The sequence below is a fragment of the Colias philodice genome, chromosome 29 (assembly GCF_061535455.1).
Source record: "Colias philodice isolate Cphi_HAF_F1 chromosome 29, ilColPhil1 Martin Lab GWU primary, whole genome shotgun sequence".
NCBI lineage: Eukaryota > Metazoa > Arthropoda > Insecta > Lepidoptera > Pieridae > Colias > Colias philodice.
This window is the reverse complement of record NC_143114.1, coordinates 5,697,000-5,714,818: the sequence shown is the minus strand read 5'-3', so window position 1 is coordinate 5,714,818 and position 17,819 is coordinate 5,697,000. Positions and strand designations below refer to the sequence as shown.

General features: G+C 35.9%; 1 protein-coding gene across 1 annotated transcript; it reads right to left on the bottom strand.

The window, feature by feature from the left end:
- Window positions 1–1,923: 1,923 nt before the first annotated feature.
- On the bottom strand, window positions 1,924–3,614 carry LOC149476006 (uncharacterized). The gene is made up of 2 exons (XM_089713102.1): window positions 2,451–3,614; window positions 1,924–2,016 (listed from the first exon to the last, which is right to left on the bottom strand). Exon 1 carries the CDS (start codon window positions 3,325–3,327, stop codon window positions 2,902–2,904), a length of 426 nt encoding a protein of 141 aa, XP_089569228.1. The 5' UTR covers window positions 3,328–3,614; the 3' UTR covers window positions 1,924–2,016; window positions 2,451–2,901.
- Between the last annotated feature and the right edge of the window lie 14,205 nt (window positions 3,615–17,819).

Below are 17,819 nucleotides of genomic sequence, written 5' to 3'. Positions count from 1 at the left end.
TTATAACAAAAAAAAAAAAGAATTCATGTACATGTAAAGTTTACTTGAATAATAGTAATAGAATTTATAAGGTTTAGGTGGTTTATGTAAAAAAAAAAGACAAAATACTTAACCATAATTATCAAGAAATAATTATTTATTTAATTCCTTGAGTGCGATAAGTTTTTTATCTTTCGGATTTCTATTTCCTTACAATGTTTTTCTAATAATAATTTCTTCTCCAACTCAAATCTCTCTTCCATATGCTGGAGTTTCCTCATATAAATTTTTTCCTTACTCCATCAAGAGTTTCGTCTTCCTCATTATTTTCTTTCCTTCTGATTGATCTTATCTGTTGTGGTGCAATAGTCGAGGAAGCAGGCTCTTGTTGTATTCTAGACGCAACTCTTGTTGCTGCTTCATAAGTTCTTCCCTGGTTTTTTTGCAAGGAGGAATAATTGATGCTCATAGTCCGTATTTGATTTTCTACTGTAAGCACAGGAAATTTTATGACATTCTGTTTTCAATATTAGTGGAGAGGATCCATGAATGGGTCAAAATTTTATATTTTGGGGAACATATGTGAGATAAAGAAAAAACTTTGATCTAGGCTTCAAATATATTTATTTATCTTCAAAAAATAATAACTAATTATATCTTCTGTGATCAATTCAGCATAATATTCAAATAAGAAAATGTTTGATTATGTCCCTTCGTGACTGGGTGGTATTGAATGGGACAGTGCTAGTCATGAAAGGGACACGTTAATAATGTTCCAAATTCTTGATGATAAGTTACATAATACAACATAATTGTGCTATAAAGTATCATGAAAGTAATCTTACAAGATAAATGAGATCAAAATTACTTTTAGAGTGGAGTTTAAGTAATATAGGTATTAATGACATAAGCTACAAAAAAAATTAAAGACGCCTTTTACTCCACAATTTTCATTTGCCCATTTCTGGCAAAGTTTACATTGGAACCAGTCTTTCTTACTAGTTGAAAATTTCTGTTTACAGACGCTGCATATGTCCTCCTGTGTATTTGAAAGTTTTCTTAATTTTGTAGTGGTTCATTATCGCAATCAGAAAAATCCACACTGGAATCTAAATTCAAAATTGTGCGATCACTATCACTGGATGATTCAACGACTACCTTGGTCTTTTTCGTAGTTTTCTTCTGTAACTGTTTACTTATACTTACTTTTTTCTTTTTTATCTTAGCTGATAGTAAGTTCTTAAAAATATCTTTAACATGTGTCGTATCTGTATTGTCTTGCTTTTAAGCCAATAAGTTTGATAGGGATACTTCCAACAGTCTATCTTTTTCTGGAGTTGAGGTAATTATTTTTGTTGTAACTCTTCTTTTAGATTGTTTCAGTGGATTTTTGCGAGGCGGTGCTTTAGGAAACGGGTGAACCATTTCTGGACTGAGAAAAGTAGCAGCTGACGTCGATGGAACAGGATTATTATAAACGAAGTCAATGTCAGTTGTTAGCGATACAGTTTTATCAAGAGACATGTTATTCAATAAACAAAGCTTGGAAGCATTTAATAAATTACTTTTGAGCACAAAAATATTCAACGCTGTTTCGCCATTTTGTAACATTTGACAACTGAATGAAAGTTGCGTCAATAGTGTCTATGGACTGATATTGCCACAATGCAGAAATAAAAAAACCACCTATTTATTTCTAAACGAAAGTTATTGGATTCGTCCCATTAGAAACGTGTCCCTTTCATAGCACTTTCCCCCTACATACTTACGTTTTTTTTTAGTTTAGCCTTGAAATTATGGATAGGTTTTATTATTCGTGGATATTCAGGCTAAAAATAAAAAAAAATATATCAAATAATATAAATTTTATTTATAATACCTATGTAGGTATAACATAACTGATAAAATAATTATCTTTGCAAGTGTAGTGCTTTGTAATGAATTATTAGCAGCCTCCTTAGTAACTTCCTATAAATATATAAAATATAATTACTCAATCTCACAATTTAACAATATATATGTATAGCGCTGTTATCCCTTAAGGGTGCACTCACACACATCAGTCACCGTCACGGCACGTCACCGGACAGGATTAAAAAAAAATATGTATCAATAGTTCTAGTATGACTCTGTTCCCACACGACAGTCGCCGGCACGAAATCTATCAGTGACGTCCCCGGTCAGGCACGTCAAATAATCTTTCCATACATGTATCATACTTTTATCCCCACTCACCCGGTGCCGTCACGTCTCAGTTCAGTCAGCGTCGTGCTACCGTCAATTGCTACATGTTCTCTAGCGTGACACACGTCTAATCACTCACTAACCTGATGTATGTGTTCAATGATTCAGTCAAACCGGCGACGTGACTGACGGACAACATGACGGTGACTGGTGTTTGTGGATACGTACACAAACCGTCACCGATCAGTCATCGGTGACTTGACGGTGACTGATGTGTGTGAGTGCACCCTAATGGATATTCCAAATTAAGGAATAAAAGCAGTAGAAAATGTAAAAAATAAAAACCTGTTGGTCATATGTAGCATCGCTATCGAAAGGATTGTTATCAACTACAAATTCATTAGGCCGAGCTGCTATTAGCTCTTGATCTTCAGACGGAGGACTTGGTGGCGGAGGCCCACCGCCTGTCATGTTTCTTGCTTTTCGAAAATTATGGTCTGAAGTCTTAGCAAAATCGCAAAATCTCCGCGTTCAGATCAGTGTCCACTCGTTGCGTTTGCATGGGCTGTGCGGCCCCTATGATGGCCCTCAGTTCTCCCACCTCTTTTCAGAGGCCCTCGATTTCCGCCTGTAAGCGTGTTAGCAGCTTGCAGCTGCCGCGTCTCCTCCGATGCAGTTCGCTGTGCAAGAAGCACCACCGCTTCTTGAATCGTGTACGAAGCATCCTTAAGTGAACGTTTAAACGCCAGCCTTAGGTTGGACGATTTTGCACGCACCTGCTCGATGGCATCCAGGCTCTCCTCTATACGACGTCGGAGGGCTGCGGTGGAATCGTCGACAATACGTTCCAGATTCCCCAGCGCGAGAGGTACCGGCTCGAGAGGCTCGGGAGACCTGCGTTTCTTCGCTAGCCTCGAGCTCCGATTCCCTTCTAACGCGCGACAAGGCTTTCCTAGCGGCTGTCATATACGCTAAAGTCCTTCTTGCTGAAGCTGTACCCGCACAGACCCCAGCTGCTGCAGCCCCTCGCCCTTTGCCCCTTTTCGAGGCTTTCTTGGCCTGCCGTGTTCGGCCTTCTTCCGTGGAGGAGCCTGAGCAGCTCGCTCCAGAGGACCGCTTACGTTTTGCCCACAGTCGATCCTCCTCATATGACTGAACCGTCATGAGACTGTCTACGGACGTTGCCGTGGACAGTCCACTGGGTCCAGTCTTTCTCCTCCTGATTTCAACACGCCCCGTTTGAGTGCGCGCCTCCACCCCACGTTCTGTTTCGCTTCGTTTGCCAGTGTCGTGGATCGGTCCAGTAGCTTTTGGCACCGAGGAGGCCTGGGAACCCACCTCCTCAGTGTCGGTAACTTTGCGCAAGTTTTTGCCCTCCCCAGAATACGTGGGGCAGCCTGAGTTGGTCTCATTCTCCACTTTTGGTGGTACCCTCCTGGGGTAGTTCCTTTTTTAAACTTGCCTCCATCATCTCCTCCTTTCCCCTCCAGTTTGCAGTACGCCTGCCGGGTTAAACCCGCCAGCCGCTATCTAGGGCTGGGCCCTTTCGGGTCCACAGCGGCCTCATCGGCCCCAACCCCAGTACTAGGTGATGCTGCGCACATACCATCACCTAAGAGTATTATTTAGCTCCGGCCAGTGAGTCACTCGTTTAACACCACCCGGGGGGCACGTGTAGGGCTGGCCTAATATAATAAGGTGGTTAAAACCTACGGACGCGAGTGACGCCGCCAAACCAAAATTATAATGGGAAAAATTATTCAAGAAACTACAGGCAAAGAAAGGAGCTATTGAAACAAACCACTAATCATTTTATTAAAAAAACCTCATTTTGTTTTAATTATTGATTCTGATGCTTACAGGGCAGCTTTTTATATTTATTAGGTAAATACGTATACGTATAATACTGTGAAGTAAAATTACCTCAAAATAACATAAAAGTAAATTATAATATATTATAAAAATGTCAAAAGGCTCTTATGAAAACTCAGATGAGACTTTCATTCTACTATGGTTTTTAAATATTGAGTGTAGGAGCGAGCCAGTGCAATTCTACATATATACGTACTGTAAGTACAGTACAACAATACATTTTTAAGCAAACTAATATTTAACATATTATCTTCTTGAATTCCATGGTCTCTGTACTAATTGTTCTCTGGTAAGATCTTGTATAACCTCAACTATAGTATCGTCTCCTAAATCCTGAGACATATAATCACTTCCAGCATCAGAAGCCTGTATTTCGGGTCAGTGTAAGGCGTAAGCTCAGTGTATAATGATAAACAGAATAATTTATCATCATCTTCATTAGTTAGTTGTGCTGTTTGAAGCTGTTGTCTCGCGTGCAAACTTTTTTCTAAAATATCAACTATTTGTTTATTCTTTTAGTAATAGGGAACATAAAAGCTTAAAACTGCCAAAACCTACAACATTAATTTACATTTTCGTGTTGTTACTATACATTTTGGTTTCACGTGATATAGTGGACATTTATGGCTATATTACAACAGCGTTGTCCTTGATATCTATACCCATAATTGCACCATTTTTCATTTTTGTAAGATCACAACTGTTCAAGTGGCCCATTCTTCGATGCTGCTTCATAGTTCGGTATTCACAATGTCAGTTGTTGTATGCAAACAGCTGTGATTATTTTCACCATTAAGTTTATATAAACACCATCAACTAATCTTGCCTCTCCAACCAGTAGATTTATACTGTTATAACAAGGTTATAACTATAGTAACAATAGCAACAATAGAATCATCTTTTCCAGCTATCGCTAATATATGTATATGGGAATCGAAAGCACAAGTATTTAGTAGTAACTAATAAGACATCAATTACATTTAAATAAATGGGATTTCGTTTATTACCATTTTCAAGGATACCCAATTGTTTTTTTTTTTATATACAGGGTGTCCCAAAAGGTTACGTAGCTAGGAAGAGGGGTGATAGGGGTGGTCATGAGAGTCACCAGAAAAAAAAAATTGCTGTTATGCTATCGTCAATAACCCTTTTTCAAATTGAAATAAGAAAAACAATACATATCTAACCAATATTTTAAAGAAAATTAAGTTTTTGTCCAATCAAGGACTTAGTAATTACGATTTCACTCAACTTCCTCTAAGTGTACTGAAAAAAAAGTACTATGCAACTCCGGCGAGTAACTTAAAAAGTTAGGTAATTTTATTGCAATTCCAAAATGGTATAACACTTACTTGAAAAATTCTTATTAGGATATGTAAAGATAATTTTCGGGAACAATACCCCAGCAGAACAAAACATACCAATAAAACAATAGTCTCAAACTCGTACGCAAATAGTACATTTTTAAATGTCTATTCTGTTCCTTAAAACTTAAAAAGATAAATAATATTTTATTGCAATGGTTTTAATTGAAACTCAAAAATAAAACAAAATCGTAATTATTTATTTAAACAAAATGCTCGAAATGTCTACCACCAACATAAATACACGCCCTACATCGTTTTAAAAATGAGCGGGAGATATGGCGGCCAAATCTTCTATTGTTTATTGATTCCGCGGCCTCTGTAATCCTCGCCCTCAAGTCAGCCAAGTCCCTGATGGGTTTTCCGTAAACTTTTTCTTAAATAAACTTAAAAGGAATAATAATTGTAGACGAGAGTCTTTTAAAAAAAATTACAAAAACTTTTTTTTAAGTTATAATTTGTTCCAATTGTAAACTCAAACTCAAACATTTATTTATTCAATTAGACTTCTTCGAGAAGCACTTTTGAAACGTCAATACATATTTTTAACATTTGCTTGGAAAGGAGTGATTTTATAAGGGAAATTCTGAAATTGCGATGACTTAAATGCGATGAGTGATGATGATGGATAATGAAAGAATTTAGAACGGACACATTTAGCAAACGTCGGAACAATTTTTTTACCACACCCTGGTCCGTTTCCGCTCGACTGGGTACATGGATAATAGTTGGTCCTTTTTGTCCACCCCACCCATCATGATATTGTAATCCAATATCAGGATGGGTTTGGTGGAGCTTCCAATTCGGTGCTGGCCGTTGCCATGGTATGTAGAGATCATAGACACCCTATTAGAGTCTATCCATACCATGACATCGACTTCCCCTGCGGTGAGACCAGCAATTTGTCCTGGGCGCATAATTCGCTTGGTGAGACTGTGTAGGGCCTGCGGAACGTACTTACAATCGGTTCGTTTTATTTTTTTGTAATGGACAAGTCCGGTTTTGATTACAAAAGGTGGACAACTCCGGTTATGATTGAAAGAGTTATGGACATGTCCGGTTATGAAAGAAAACTAGATTCTATTATTGTATTTTTTTATTTAAAAATTATATGAACTCTCCCACATCTGGTTCGCAACAGTCACAATCGTCACTGTGGTCGTCGTCTTCGTCATTTATTTGACTTGTTTCAGCAATTGCCACTGGTGAGGTATGGAATATATTGTTTTTAAACCAATCAAGCTCTTGATTATCCATCCAATTATCTCCGAATTGTTTCTTTAAGAGTGTTTCAACATCTTTTTCTTGTTTGGTTTTAGTTCATTAACCATTGAAAATCTTTGTAGTAAACTCGGATGGGTTTTTGTCATTTTTAACAATGATACAGCATTTTCTGATGATTCATCTCCATAATAGGTGTTTAAGACTTTCACACCAAAGTTTACGTGATTTAAACGTGCAGTAGGATCTCTTCGTATGTTTGCAGTGCCTCGGCCACGTGCTCTGCCACGACTACGGCCCTGACTTCTTCGTGTTGATTGTTGAGATTGACTAGGAGTTTCTGTTTGGATGATGGTTGACTTTCTTTCTATTATTATTCTCTTTGCATCACGAATACTTTCCACTTTCTTGTAATAGTCTTCAAGGTTTTTGACGTTGTAAAGGTTCCAGTTTTCAGCTAAAATATGAACTTTGCCATGCTTTGCGTAAACCTCATGATATTTTTTTGGATCCAAAATGAAAGGCATCTTCCGCAAATCCTTTTCGACCCTCCCGACATTTTTCGTACTAACGGCAATTCTCCTTACGTTTTTGTCCGGTTTTGATTGGAGAAAAAATCCCTTAGAATTTTAATAAATTTCTAACAGGACAAGTCCGCTTTTGAACGAAATCATCATTTTTAACAATTTTTTTCTCTAAGATCGGACCGCTTTTGATACACAATACTCCGGGGTTCGATAGATATGAGCTTAAAGAGTGCAAAAAAATAAAAATAAAAAATTCGAGTACAGTGGACAAGTCCGCTTTTGTTCCCCAGCTCCTCAAATTGTCCATCCACAAAGTGTATCCTTTATTTTCAAGGCCTTGGACCATACGCATTACGATTGAGGGTGTTGAGGCCTCTAACGGATCTTCTGTAGGTTGTAGAGGGGCTTTTTTATGAGCGTGAACCTCAAACCGCCATAGGTAGCCGGTTTGAGATTCACAAATCTCATAAGTTTTCACCCCTCTACGTGCAGCTTTATTTGGAATAAGCTGGCTCATTTCGAGCCAACCTTTCCACATTAAAAGACTCTCGTCCAGAGCAATATTTTGAGACGGTGTATAAAGTTGCTGAAATTTTTCGTTCAAGTGCGACAGTATGTATGCGCATGTATGCGCTAAAACCAGGAGTGTAAAAAATATCAGGGGTGGAAGACCTGTAGTCCTCCATGCGGGTCTTAATTACAACCCCCATAGCCAAAATTATCCTAAAAAATGTGTACAATTCATTTGTATCGGTGTTCTTCCATCGAGAAATACGGCTTCTGGGACACATGAGGTTGTTATTCAGCATCTGGTCTGCCACCTGCTGAGCATATTTATTTGTCTCAGAGGCAATGTGTTCCATAATTTGAACATCCCATATGTCCATAAAAATGTCATACGGGTCGTCATGAAATGTTGTTGGACCAACATTATTTACCGAAAACGTTTCCCGTCTCAATCCAGGGGGCATTGGCGAATTCGGAAACTCTTTCCAGTCAAAATCATACCAGCGCCAAGGCTGTTCCGTCGCCGTTAGAGGTACATCAGGCACTGGGTCAGCGACAGACACTGGGTCAGCGACAGACACTGGGTCAGCGATAGGCACTGGGTCATCAGTGGGTGCATATTCTTCGGCAGTATCCTCATCCTGGTCCAAGGGTGTCTCCATGGTGCTCTGAAGCACCCTTGGAATACCACGAAACACGCCTATCTCTTCGTCGTCGTCGCTCTCGTCGGAGTCTTCTTCGCTTCCTGTAACAAATGATTAAAAACCTGGTAAAAATCAGTAGCTAGGCTACGGCCCTAAACCAAACATAAGCGGGTTCTTACCGTAATTGATTACTGCACTTAAGTGCACTGCGTCGCCCATAGGCACCAGCAATGCCGGGGACATTGTCAGTGCGTTGCCGGCCTTTAAGGTAGGAGTACGCTCTTTTCTTGAAGGTCCCTAAGTCGTAACCGTTTGGAAACACCGCATGAGGAAGCTTGCTCTTTTGCTTTTTGCTCTTAGTTTTAGATGTAATAATATAGAAACGTATCTTATTGTACCGTCCCGATTGATATTTAGCTACCTCATCGCGTTCGTTATTTCTTAGTGCAAATGACGCTTGGTCACTACCTTTGTTAATATATTTACATATTATATACTTAATAGATTCAATACTCTTGAACATTCCAACATTTATATGTGCTCCGAAAGCTCTAGATAATACTGGAGAATATGGCGAGTGTATTATGAGTTTTAACGATTTCATATAGTACAGGATCTACATTCGGGTCAGGAAATTCAGCACTAATTACATGATCTACATCACGAGGCCGAATTTTGTCTTTCAACCAAATTAAAATGTGAGCGTGTGGTAGCCCTCTTTTTTGCCACTAATTATATTTAACGCGCCCGAGAGTCCCAAAAAAAAAACAATTTTCAAAATTAGTTTATTGAAAAAAAAAAATACAAATTAAAATCAAACATTAAAATTACGTTAAATATATATGGACTTGCTCGAGGTTAGAAGCTAAGTAAGGTGGAGTCCACAGCGGTGATCCAATTTCGAAGTCAATGCGAAGTCAGCAAAATGTTTCCCTGAATGTTACCGATGAGTATGTTATACGCAGAGGCGACCATAAAATATACCAAAGATTATGTAATGGTATAGAGGCGATATTAACTTGTAGATTTTACTATCTTGAATCTTCTAAGTGTATCTTCGGATGATAGGCTTGGTGGTATATAACACACTCGACTGGTATATACGTACAAATCAGAGATAGTTGAGAGTTGATGAATATGTACTAACTTTTTACAAATACAATTATTAATTCCAGGCGATAAATTCACACAGCTCAATATTTTTTGTAGAGATCTTTTAGACGGTAATGCAAATAGTTTCTCCAATAAAGCGTAACCTTTCTGGCTCTATTTTAATATTGTACGACACATTATCTTCTCGTTCATGTTGTAACTCTTGGTTTTTTGCCACTTTGGCTTAATTGCAGTTTCGTAAATGCAGCTGTTTTTGTATTTTTTTGTATTGCTGCTGGTTCTGGCAGTTTAATAGATTCAATACTCTTGAACATTTCAACATTTATATGTGCTCCGAAAGCAAATTATGAGTTCTAACGATTTCATATACTACAGGATTTCATATACTACATTTGGATCAGGAAATTCAGCACTAATTACATGATCTACATCATGAGGCCGAATTTTGTCTCATTAAAATGTGTTCAACCAAATTAAAATGTGAGCGTGTGGTAGCCCTCTTTTTTGCCACTCGACTGGTATATACGTACAAATCAGGGATAGTTGAGAGTTGATGAATATGTACATCTACGCGACGCTATGCAACAGGATGACAATCGCTTCCCTATCACACAATAAAACAAGTTAATTATTATTAAAAAAACAAAATACCCGACTGCACACTAAAAAAAGAGCTATATTAATTACTCCGTGATTGAAATGAATCTAATGATACCGCATACATATTTTTTTAAAGGGAAATTTAGAAAAAATATTATTATGTCTTTATCCCGTGGGACTTTTAGGATAAAATGTATCCTATGACACTCCCGTAATCAAGACAAATCTAACGATACCTCATACATCAAAACCCATCAAGCCGTTTAGGCTACAGGTGGTCACAAAGGAAAAGACATACATACATACTTACATACACTCGAAAAACATTACCCTCCTTCTTTGGCAGTCGGGTAAAAAAAAACAGGATGACAATCCCGATAATTTGGGCCGTTTGGTTATCTTACCATCTTTTACCGGCGGCCCGCGTTACATGCATGAGCGAACGCAAGATGCTTTTTGTTATGTAAGGAACACTGATTTATAGCTAAATGATGGCAATTGTCATTTATTTCAGTATCTTGATCACGTGAGATGTTCCTGAAAAAGTCCTCAGAGAGGTGCTCCTTATATTTTCCCATAACTGCGAAGTCAGTTTCAACAAGTGGCATCTTGCAGGTTGAACACTGTATTTGTGCATGTGCATGATCAGAAACCAATAACTAACTGTGGAAAAACAAACCTGGGTTCAGAGCAACTTCATCAAATATAGAGCATATTATTATATAGAACATATTATATTTTTTTCTTCGGGTAACTTTTTAGCACATTTTTCCAAATGTTTAATTATACAATTATTGATATCAGGCGATAAATTCATACAGCTTAATATTTAAATAAATAAATTATTTTTTTCTAGAGATCTTTTAGATGGTAATGCAAATAGTGTGCGTGATAACGAATATTAAAAGTGTCGTAGGTGGGCCAAATGCATACAGATAGTGGGACCAGTAGGCCGCAAAACTCAAACATTAAGAAATAAAACAAAATGCGATGGAAGTACGAAATGAGTATTTTTAATAATAAAATTTAAAACAAGTTACATAACAACTTCTTTCCAGAAATTTGACATCTTTTTTGTTTAATTAAATTGTCTATTTGAGGAGTAATTTTATCAGCGGAAATCAATTTTAAAACTGAACCCAAGTGTGCATTGGTCAATCGTGATCTTGCGGGAGATTTGTTTCCTTTCACGAGGGGACACTTTTAGGTGCTTCCAAACATTGATATAATTTTACAAGCAAATTTCCGTATTTCTTGGTACACAGCAGGTAAGAACTTAATGCGACAAATTATCAACTTCCAACTGTTTTTCCCACAGCATCAACTTGCATTTGAAGGCTTTCACTTGATTATACATATCTGTTATCATTTGAAGTGGTCCTTTTAATTTAGTGTTTAATTCCGACAAGTGTTTCGTTTGTGTATTTACCATAAAGGAGAGATCTTGTAGAAAAGATTTGTCGGATAGTCAGTTGACATCCTGTCCTTTCACTTCCATGAACAGAATGAACATATGAAGTGCATTTTCCGACTTGTAAGTATTTTAAGGAAAGCACAAGTGACCCTATTTCGTACAAAAAATATACAGGGAAAATCAAAAGCCTTCAAGAAGAATTCGAAAGGCGCTTTCAAGACTTTAAACTGCAAGAAGACCATTTTTCGTTGTATACAGGTTTTTTCTCTGTAGATGTCGAAAAAGTTGTAGTAGTAGTTGTAGAAAATGAAGTACCCGTTCATTTGCAGATGGAAGTCGTTGAAATTCAGTGTCAGACCCATTTAAAACAAAAAATTGACAGTGTTGGTGCACAGTGTTAGACCCGGTCTAACTTTAAACCTAGTTTTGTAATAAGGTAGAAAGTGTATGACACCTTTGTTTGTAATAAGTAATTTAAGGTCTGAAATATTTTGTTAAAGCTAGTTTTGATGTGAGTTTTATTAACATCCATATGTTGTTCATATTGATTTAGAAAACTCACATTAAAACAGTCAAGCGCTGTCATTATCGTTCTTTTTCAATGCACTTTCCAGGCAGTGGAGGTGAAATAATCCTTTATAATGATCGCCAACAAGCATTACAAAACAGTACTTTACCATCTGTTGTCAGCGATTGATTTGGGAAATCTTCTAGTTATAACATTTCTATTTACAAACTCAAACTCAAACAAACTCAAACATTCATTTATTCAATTAGACTACTATTTAGTAGCACTTTCGAATCGTCATTACATAGTATTTTTAACATTTACCACCGATTCGGAAAGCAGTTTAAACAATTTAAACAATTTAAACAATTTATTTATTGTTCAGCATGGCGGTGTGGTCACAATCATTTGGAACTTCCCTTTTAAGTCATATAGACCTGTAGTAGGGAAGTTCCCTCTTCCTTACTGAAATATAGCTACATGCTAACAATACAACACAAAAATTATTTAATTTATATGGTACTAAGTAATCTTATATATAAAAATGAATCGCAAAATGTGTTGGTAAGCGCATAACTCGAGAACGGCTGAACCGATTTCGATAATTCTTTTTTTAATATATTCCTTGAAGTACGAGGATGGTTCTTATGTAGAGAAAACGTAAATATTATGTACCACGGGCGAAGCCGGGGCGGACCGCTAGTAATAAATATATTATATAAGTAATAAGTAAATAAATACAATAAATAAAATCAGAATATTTTATATTAAGATATACAATATACATACATATATATAAATAAAATACATATATATACAGATATATAAATAAAATAGAATAATTTATATAAACAAAATCATGTTAATTTTATTATTATTATATTTTTTTTTTTTTTTTTTTTACAATAGCAAATCTTCCGCATCATCATAAGTGATAGTTTTGAGCCATTTATGCACTGTTTTTTTACAGTCTGCAAAGGACATTGTGTAGAAATTTAGAGTTCTATTCATTTTGTTATATAATTTAATTGATTGCGAATAAAATTGTCTGGAGGCAAATAGTGTTTTATTATTTATTTGTGGTAGAACGGAGAATGGTATTCTTTTTTTTAGAATGTTTGGGTCGACTTTTATGTTTTTATGAGTTTTAAGTATACATTGCTGAATATATAGTTTTCTTACCGTAAGGACACCGCAGTATCTATGGAGAAGAATCGGCAAGAAACTCCATAGTTGCTCTTTTAAATAATGTCAATAAATTAACATAATATGTAACTTATATCTAACTACATAATATACCAAAGAACTGTCCTGTGGTTTTTACGCGACAACCCTCCATGGGTCTTTATCGTCCATATATTCCTGAATACTGTAGTACGCTCTCTGAACTAGTACATTTTTTATGTAAGTTTTAAATTTAGAACTACTAAACTCTTTAATATTGTGAGGAATTCTATTGTATAAGCGTATACCTTGACCCATAAATGAATTTTTAACTTTAGCTAATCGGAAAAATGGCATTTCAATTCTATTCTTGTTCCTTGTGCCATAATCGTGTCTATCTCCTACTCTTGTGTGTAAGTCAGAGCTTTTGTGTACATGCAAAATATTATTAAATATATACTGTGATGGTACAGTAAGGATACCAGTATTCTTAAAATGATCTCTTAGTGAGTCCCGAGCACGTAAATTATATATAGAGCGAATGGCTCTTTTCTGTAAATACATAAAATAAGGCATTTTTATTATTATATTCTTTCAAGATTGTGAATATGTGTATGGTTTCTTCGGTGGGTCTTTCTGGCAAAAATCATTTTTGGCAGTCTGAGCAGTTATTATTTCTAATTTTTTTTTTTAATATAAACCCACACACATATGCACAAGCTTGCCCTTCCGATGTCACCAAGTCCACTGCTTCGACTGCATCAGCCAGTAACGGTTCAATATTGTCCGTATCAATGATTTCACTCACATTTTCGGCCACATTTGCGGTTTGGGTTTTAATAAAACTTGAAAAATTATCAGCTAATGTAGCTGAGTCATATTCACAATTTTTTCTTTGCCCTGTGTGCCGCAAATTTGAAATTATCGCCTTTTTGATGCCGGACACAAATTGTTCGATTGTTGGGTTGTTGTTGCAACCACAAGTTGTACCTGATGCAGCCGAATAAGTTTTCTAAAACGTCTTGGTTTAAGCGACGTGTGGGAAGGTTGTTCACACCTAATTTTCGTAAAATTTTCCACAAACTTTCTATGCAATTTAAAGTTTGAATCCATCCATCTTGAGATGAAGGATTTGTTTTACTCCTCACATATTTCATTGATGAAATAAATTGCCTAATCTCGCTGAACAGCTGCAAATGAGGACTTCTTGCTGAAAAGTTTGTGGAGTATTTTTTTCATCTGCGCAAGTCCTTGCTGTGCGCATTAAAAGCATAAAAGAGCTCGTCCAATTTTTTCAAAAACGTTGCAGTCGCATAGGCTTTCCCTTGAAGGTCACCTGTGAAAATAAAGTGGAGTAGCATCTAAACTATAAGTAATTATATTTAACGGTCGTTAGTAAAATTGTACTATAAAAACAGATACATTTTAAATTTAAAATCTTTATTTTGTGAAATACGAGATGTATTAGTGCGTGAATTTTGTTGTTGTTCGTAATCCGTATCATCCGTATCAGTTTTATTCAACATTTGAGATAATTCTTCCTCAGCTTCTTCAAAAGTTTTGTAATGATTGCGTTTTAATGTACAGTTGTAGGTGTTTCAGTCTAGCTGTGGTAGGATTGCAGGGTTCTTGCAAAGAAGCTCGCCATTTTTTTGGCTAGTATAATTTTCCTTGGTTCTCCCAAGAAGCGGGCACTATTGATAATTCAACCCGGCCTTTTTTACGAGTCGAAACGATTTTGAACAAAAAAATTTCTATAACAAGAAACAACATTTTCTATAACTCTGCTACAAAAGCTGTATACCATAAGTTCTCCTTTATTGTCCTTCCATTTTACGATGCTCAAGGTGTTGTCCCTGTTGACAATCTTTTCATCTTCTCCTCTATTCATCCTGGTATCTTTCTTGAATTCGTACAGCGTCTTCTTTTTGGTATTAAATCTATTAGCCATCAGAGTTCCAGTTCCTTCTATTTTTCTTTTAACTAACTCTTCCATTAAAGGTAATGAAGAAAAATACCGATCGAAGTAAAGGAAACTTCCTTCTGGGAGTGTAATGGCCAAGCGTAATACAAAAGAAGCACCGACGCCAAATTTATCTGAATCAGGTAAGTTCGTAGTGGAGCCTTGATATATTTCAAAGTCTAGAACTTGTCCTTTGGAAGTAGTTACCACATAATTCTTCAATCCTGCTGGACGAGGTTTGTTTTTAACGGCTACAAATCGCATCGACCTTCAAACGGTATCATTTGCTCGTCGATGGAATAGTTACCAGCATCTCTTAGCATCTGTTTCGGACGGCATCAATAACAGGTTGCACCCTCCACAACCTATTTTTGGCTTGTTCTTCAGCCTGATTCACCGCTGCAACATCTACACAATGCAGTTTTGTTCTGAAGAGAAAAAACCGTTCCCTAGACATTCGCAATCGGGTCATACCTGTATTTTTAACTCCAAATCATCTTCAGTCTTGGAAATTTTATACACCCAACTTTGGCATGTATTCCGAAAAACATCTACATATCCAGTAAAGAACAAGGAGGTTTCATTTGTATATCAGTAGTCAAAGCCATCTCTTTCATGAGCTCGACACTGCAATAGCGCTCAAAATATTCATATGGGATAAGAATTTCAACTGGTTCACGAATGGCACCGTCTGGAAGAGTTTTACTATTAAAGGGCTTCTTCTGCCATGATGCTAGTGCACTCAGAGGCAAGTTATCTTCAGCAAGGTCTTCATCGTCATCAGAAGAGGAACCTTCATAGTCGGGATTTTCTTGAATAAAGTCATTGAGCATCTCTGCAATGTATAATTAAAAAAAAGCGAATAATCATGAGGAACTCAAACTCATGAGGTAGGGTAGGGCCCACGTCGACAAAATGAAAAAAAAAAAAGCTTTTTTTTAAATTAGATTTCATTCCTGTCCGCCACTAAAAAGCGAACGTGTGGACATTACAAAAGTACAATTCAGTTCAACAACCTAGATAGGTAGAAGTTAGCCCACACATAAATTTGGCGATGCGCGCACGCACACAAGTGCATTGATTCTCAATAAGCTTATCGCGTGTTTACGATTTAGGAAATTTTTAAGACATTTTCAAATGAATTCTATTATTATTTTATTTTTTTATTCGACAATAATATTTCAAATGTACCTTTGGTTTAATATCTAGATCTTAATTTTAAATTTTGGCTGGTCATTGAACCTAACTAACTAACCCTGTATAACGACAAACTCTTCGATCACCTCTTTCTCCGCTATTTCAGTTTCTATTTCTTCGCTTTCCGGCGGCATTTTATCTAACAAGTTTCGTGTCGACGGTGTCAACGTAATATCAACTTCATCTTTATTCTTATTTTCCTTGTCTTAAGTTTCTTCTTGTTCTTTGAACCTTGTGGACGGCCTCTTTTAGCAGAAACCTTTGATTTTGCATACATATTAGCTTCTTTTTTATTCCTATAGTATGCTTCGACTTCTTCGACTGAAACGCCACCAAGCATTGAAAAATCGGCCCTAAAACTTATTAATTTAAACTTATTAATTTTAATTATAAACTTATTAACGTAATGTCTACATTTGAATTTTACAATCGATTTTGTAAAATTCGAAAATTAATTCGTGATGAATTAATATTTAAACTTATTAATGTTTTATCTACGTAATATCTATAAGGTGGAGTCTTGTAATTGCAACTAAAAATATTGGAGTCATTACTTCATCTCTAGATAATTCTATAAATATACGGAAAAAAATATTTCTTAAAAATTTGTGAATAAGTAAATTTAATGCGGATATTATTTCACCGTCATAATCACGGAAAACTGTGAAGAATAAAAAAGTATTTCCAAAAGTTCTTAAAAAGACAGCAATAGTTGCAATTACCCGTCCTGGCGGGTAATTGCAACTAATTGCTTGTTTTACTTATTTTTCTATGTGTGTTTTCTGTGCGTGTATTTTAATAACAAGCTTTGAAAAATATTCATAGGATTATGATATCTAGGCTCTTGAAATAAAGACCAATTTCGCAAAAAAATACTTTTTAGCTGTGGGGCGGGATATTGCAACTATTTTCTCAAAAATAGTGATGGGAACCTTATCGTAATTTTATCGACTGCCATGGTAGCAGAATTAAAACTCATATACTGTTTTATATATATTTTAATTAGAATATATCTAATCACATAACAAATTCTTAATTTATTTAAATTAACGAAACATTTTAAACACAGTAGGTACTTAACAATTATTTAGTAATGAAAAAGTCTGTTTTTACTCTTATTTCTAAATTCTACACTATTTTTTAACTTTATTTGAAACACACTAAAAGCCTTTTAGTTATCAAACAGTCTTATTTTACTCTTCCTTTGAACTCTTTACTATTTTACCTAGCTTCATTTTAATTAATTAGAATAATTAAATCTCAATCAGAATACCTACCTAATCAAATTTCCCAACAGAAGAACTCCAAGTACTTGTTTACTTACATTCAAATATCTCTACCTTATAAGGAAAGATTACCATGTCTTCTTCATTTATCACAGCATCGGTTAATCATGAGATCACATCTTCTTTTTCTATAATGGAAATATATCAATAAGTCACTGAGTAACAATCATCGAAAAATAGCAATCAGGCGTTTTATAATTTAAGTTTAATATCTTTGGGTTGTATCGACATATTTATGTCCACTGTCACATCACTAACATTTTCATACTTCATACA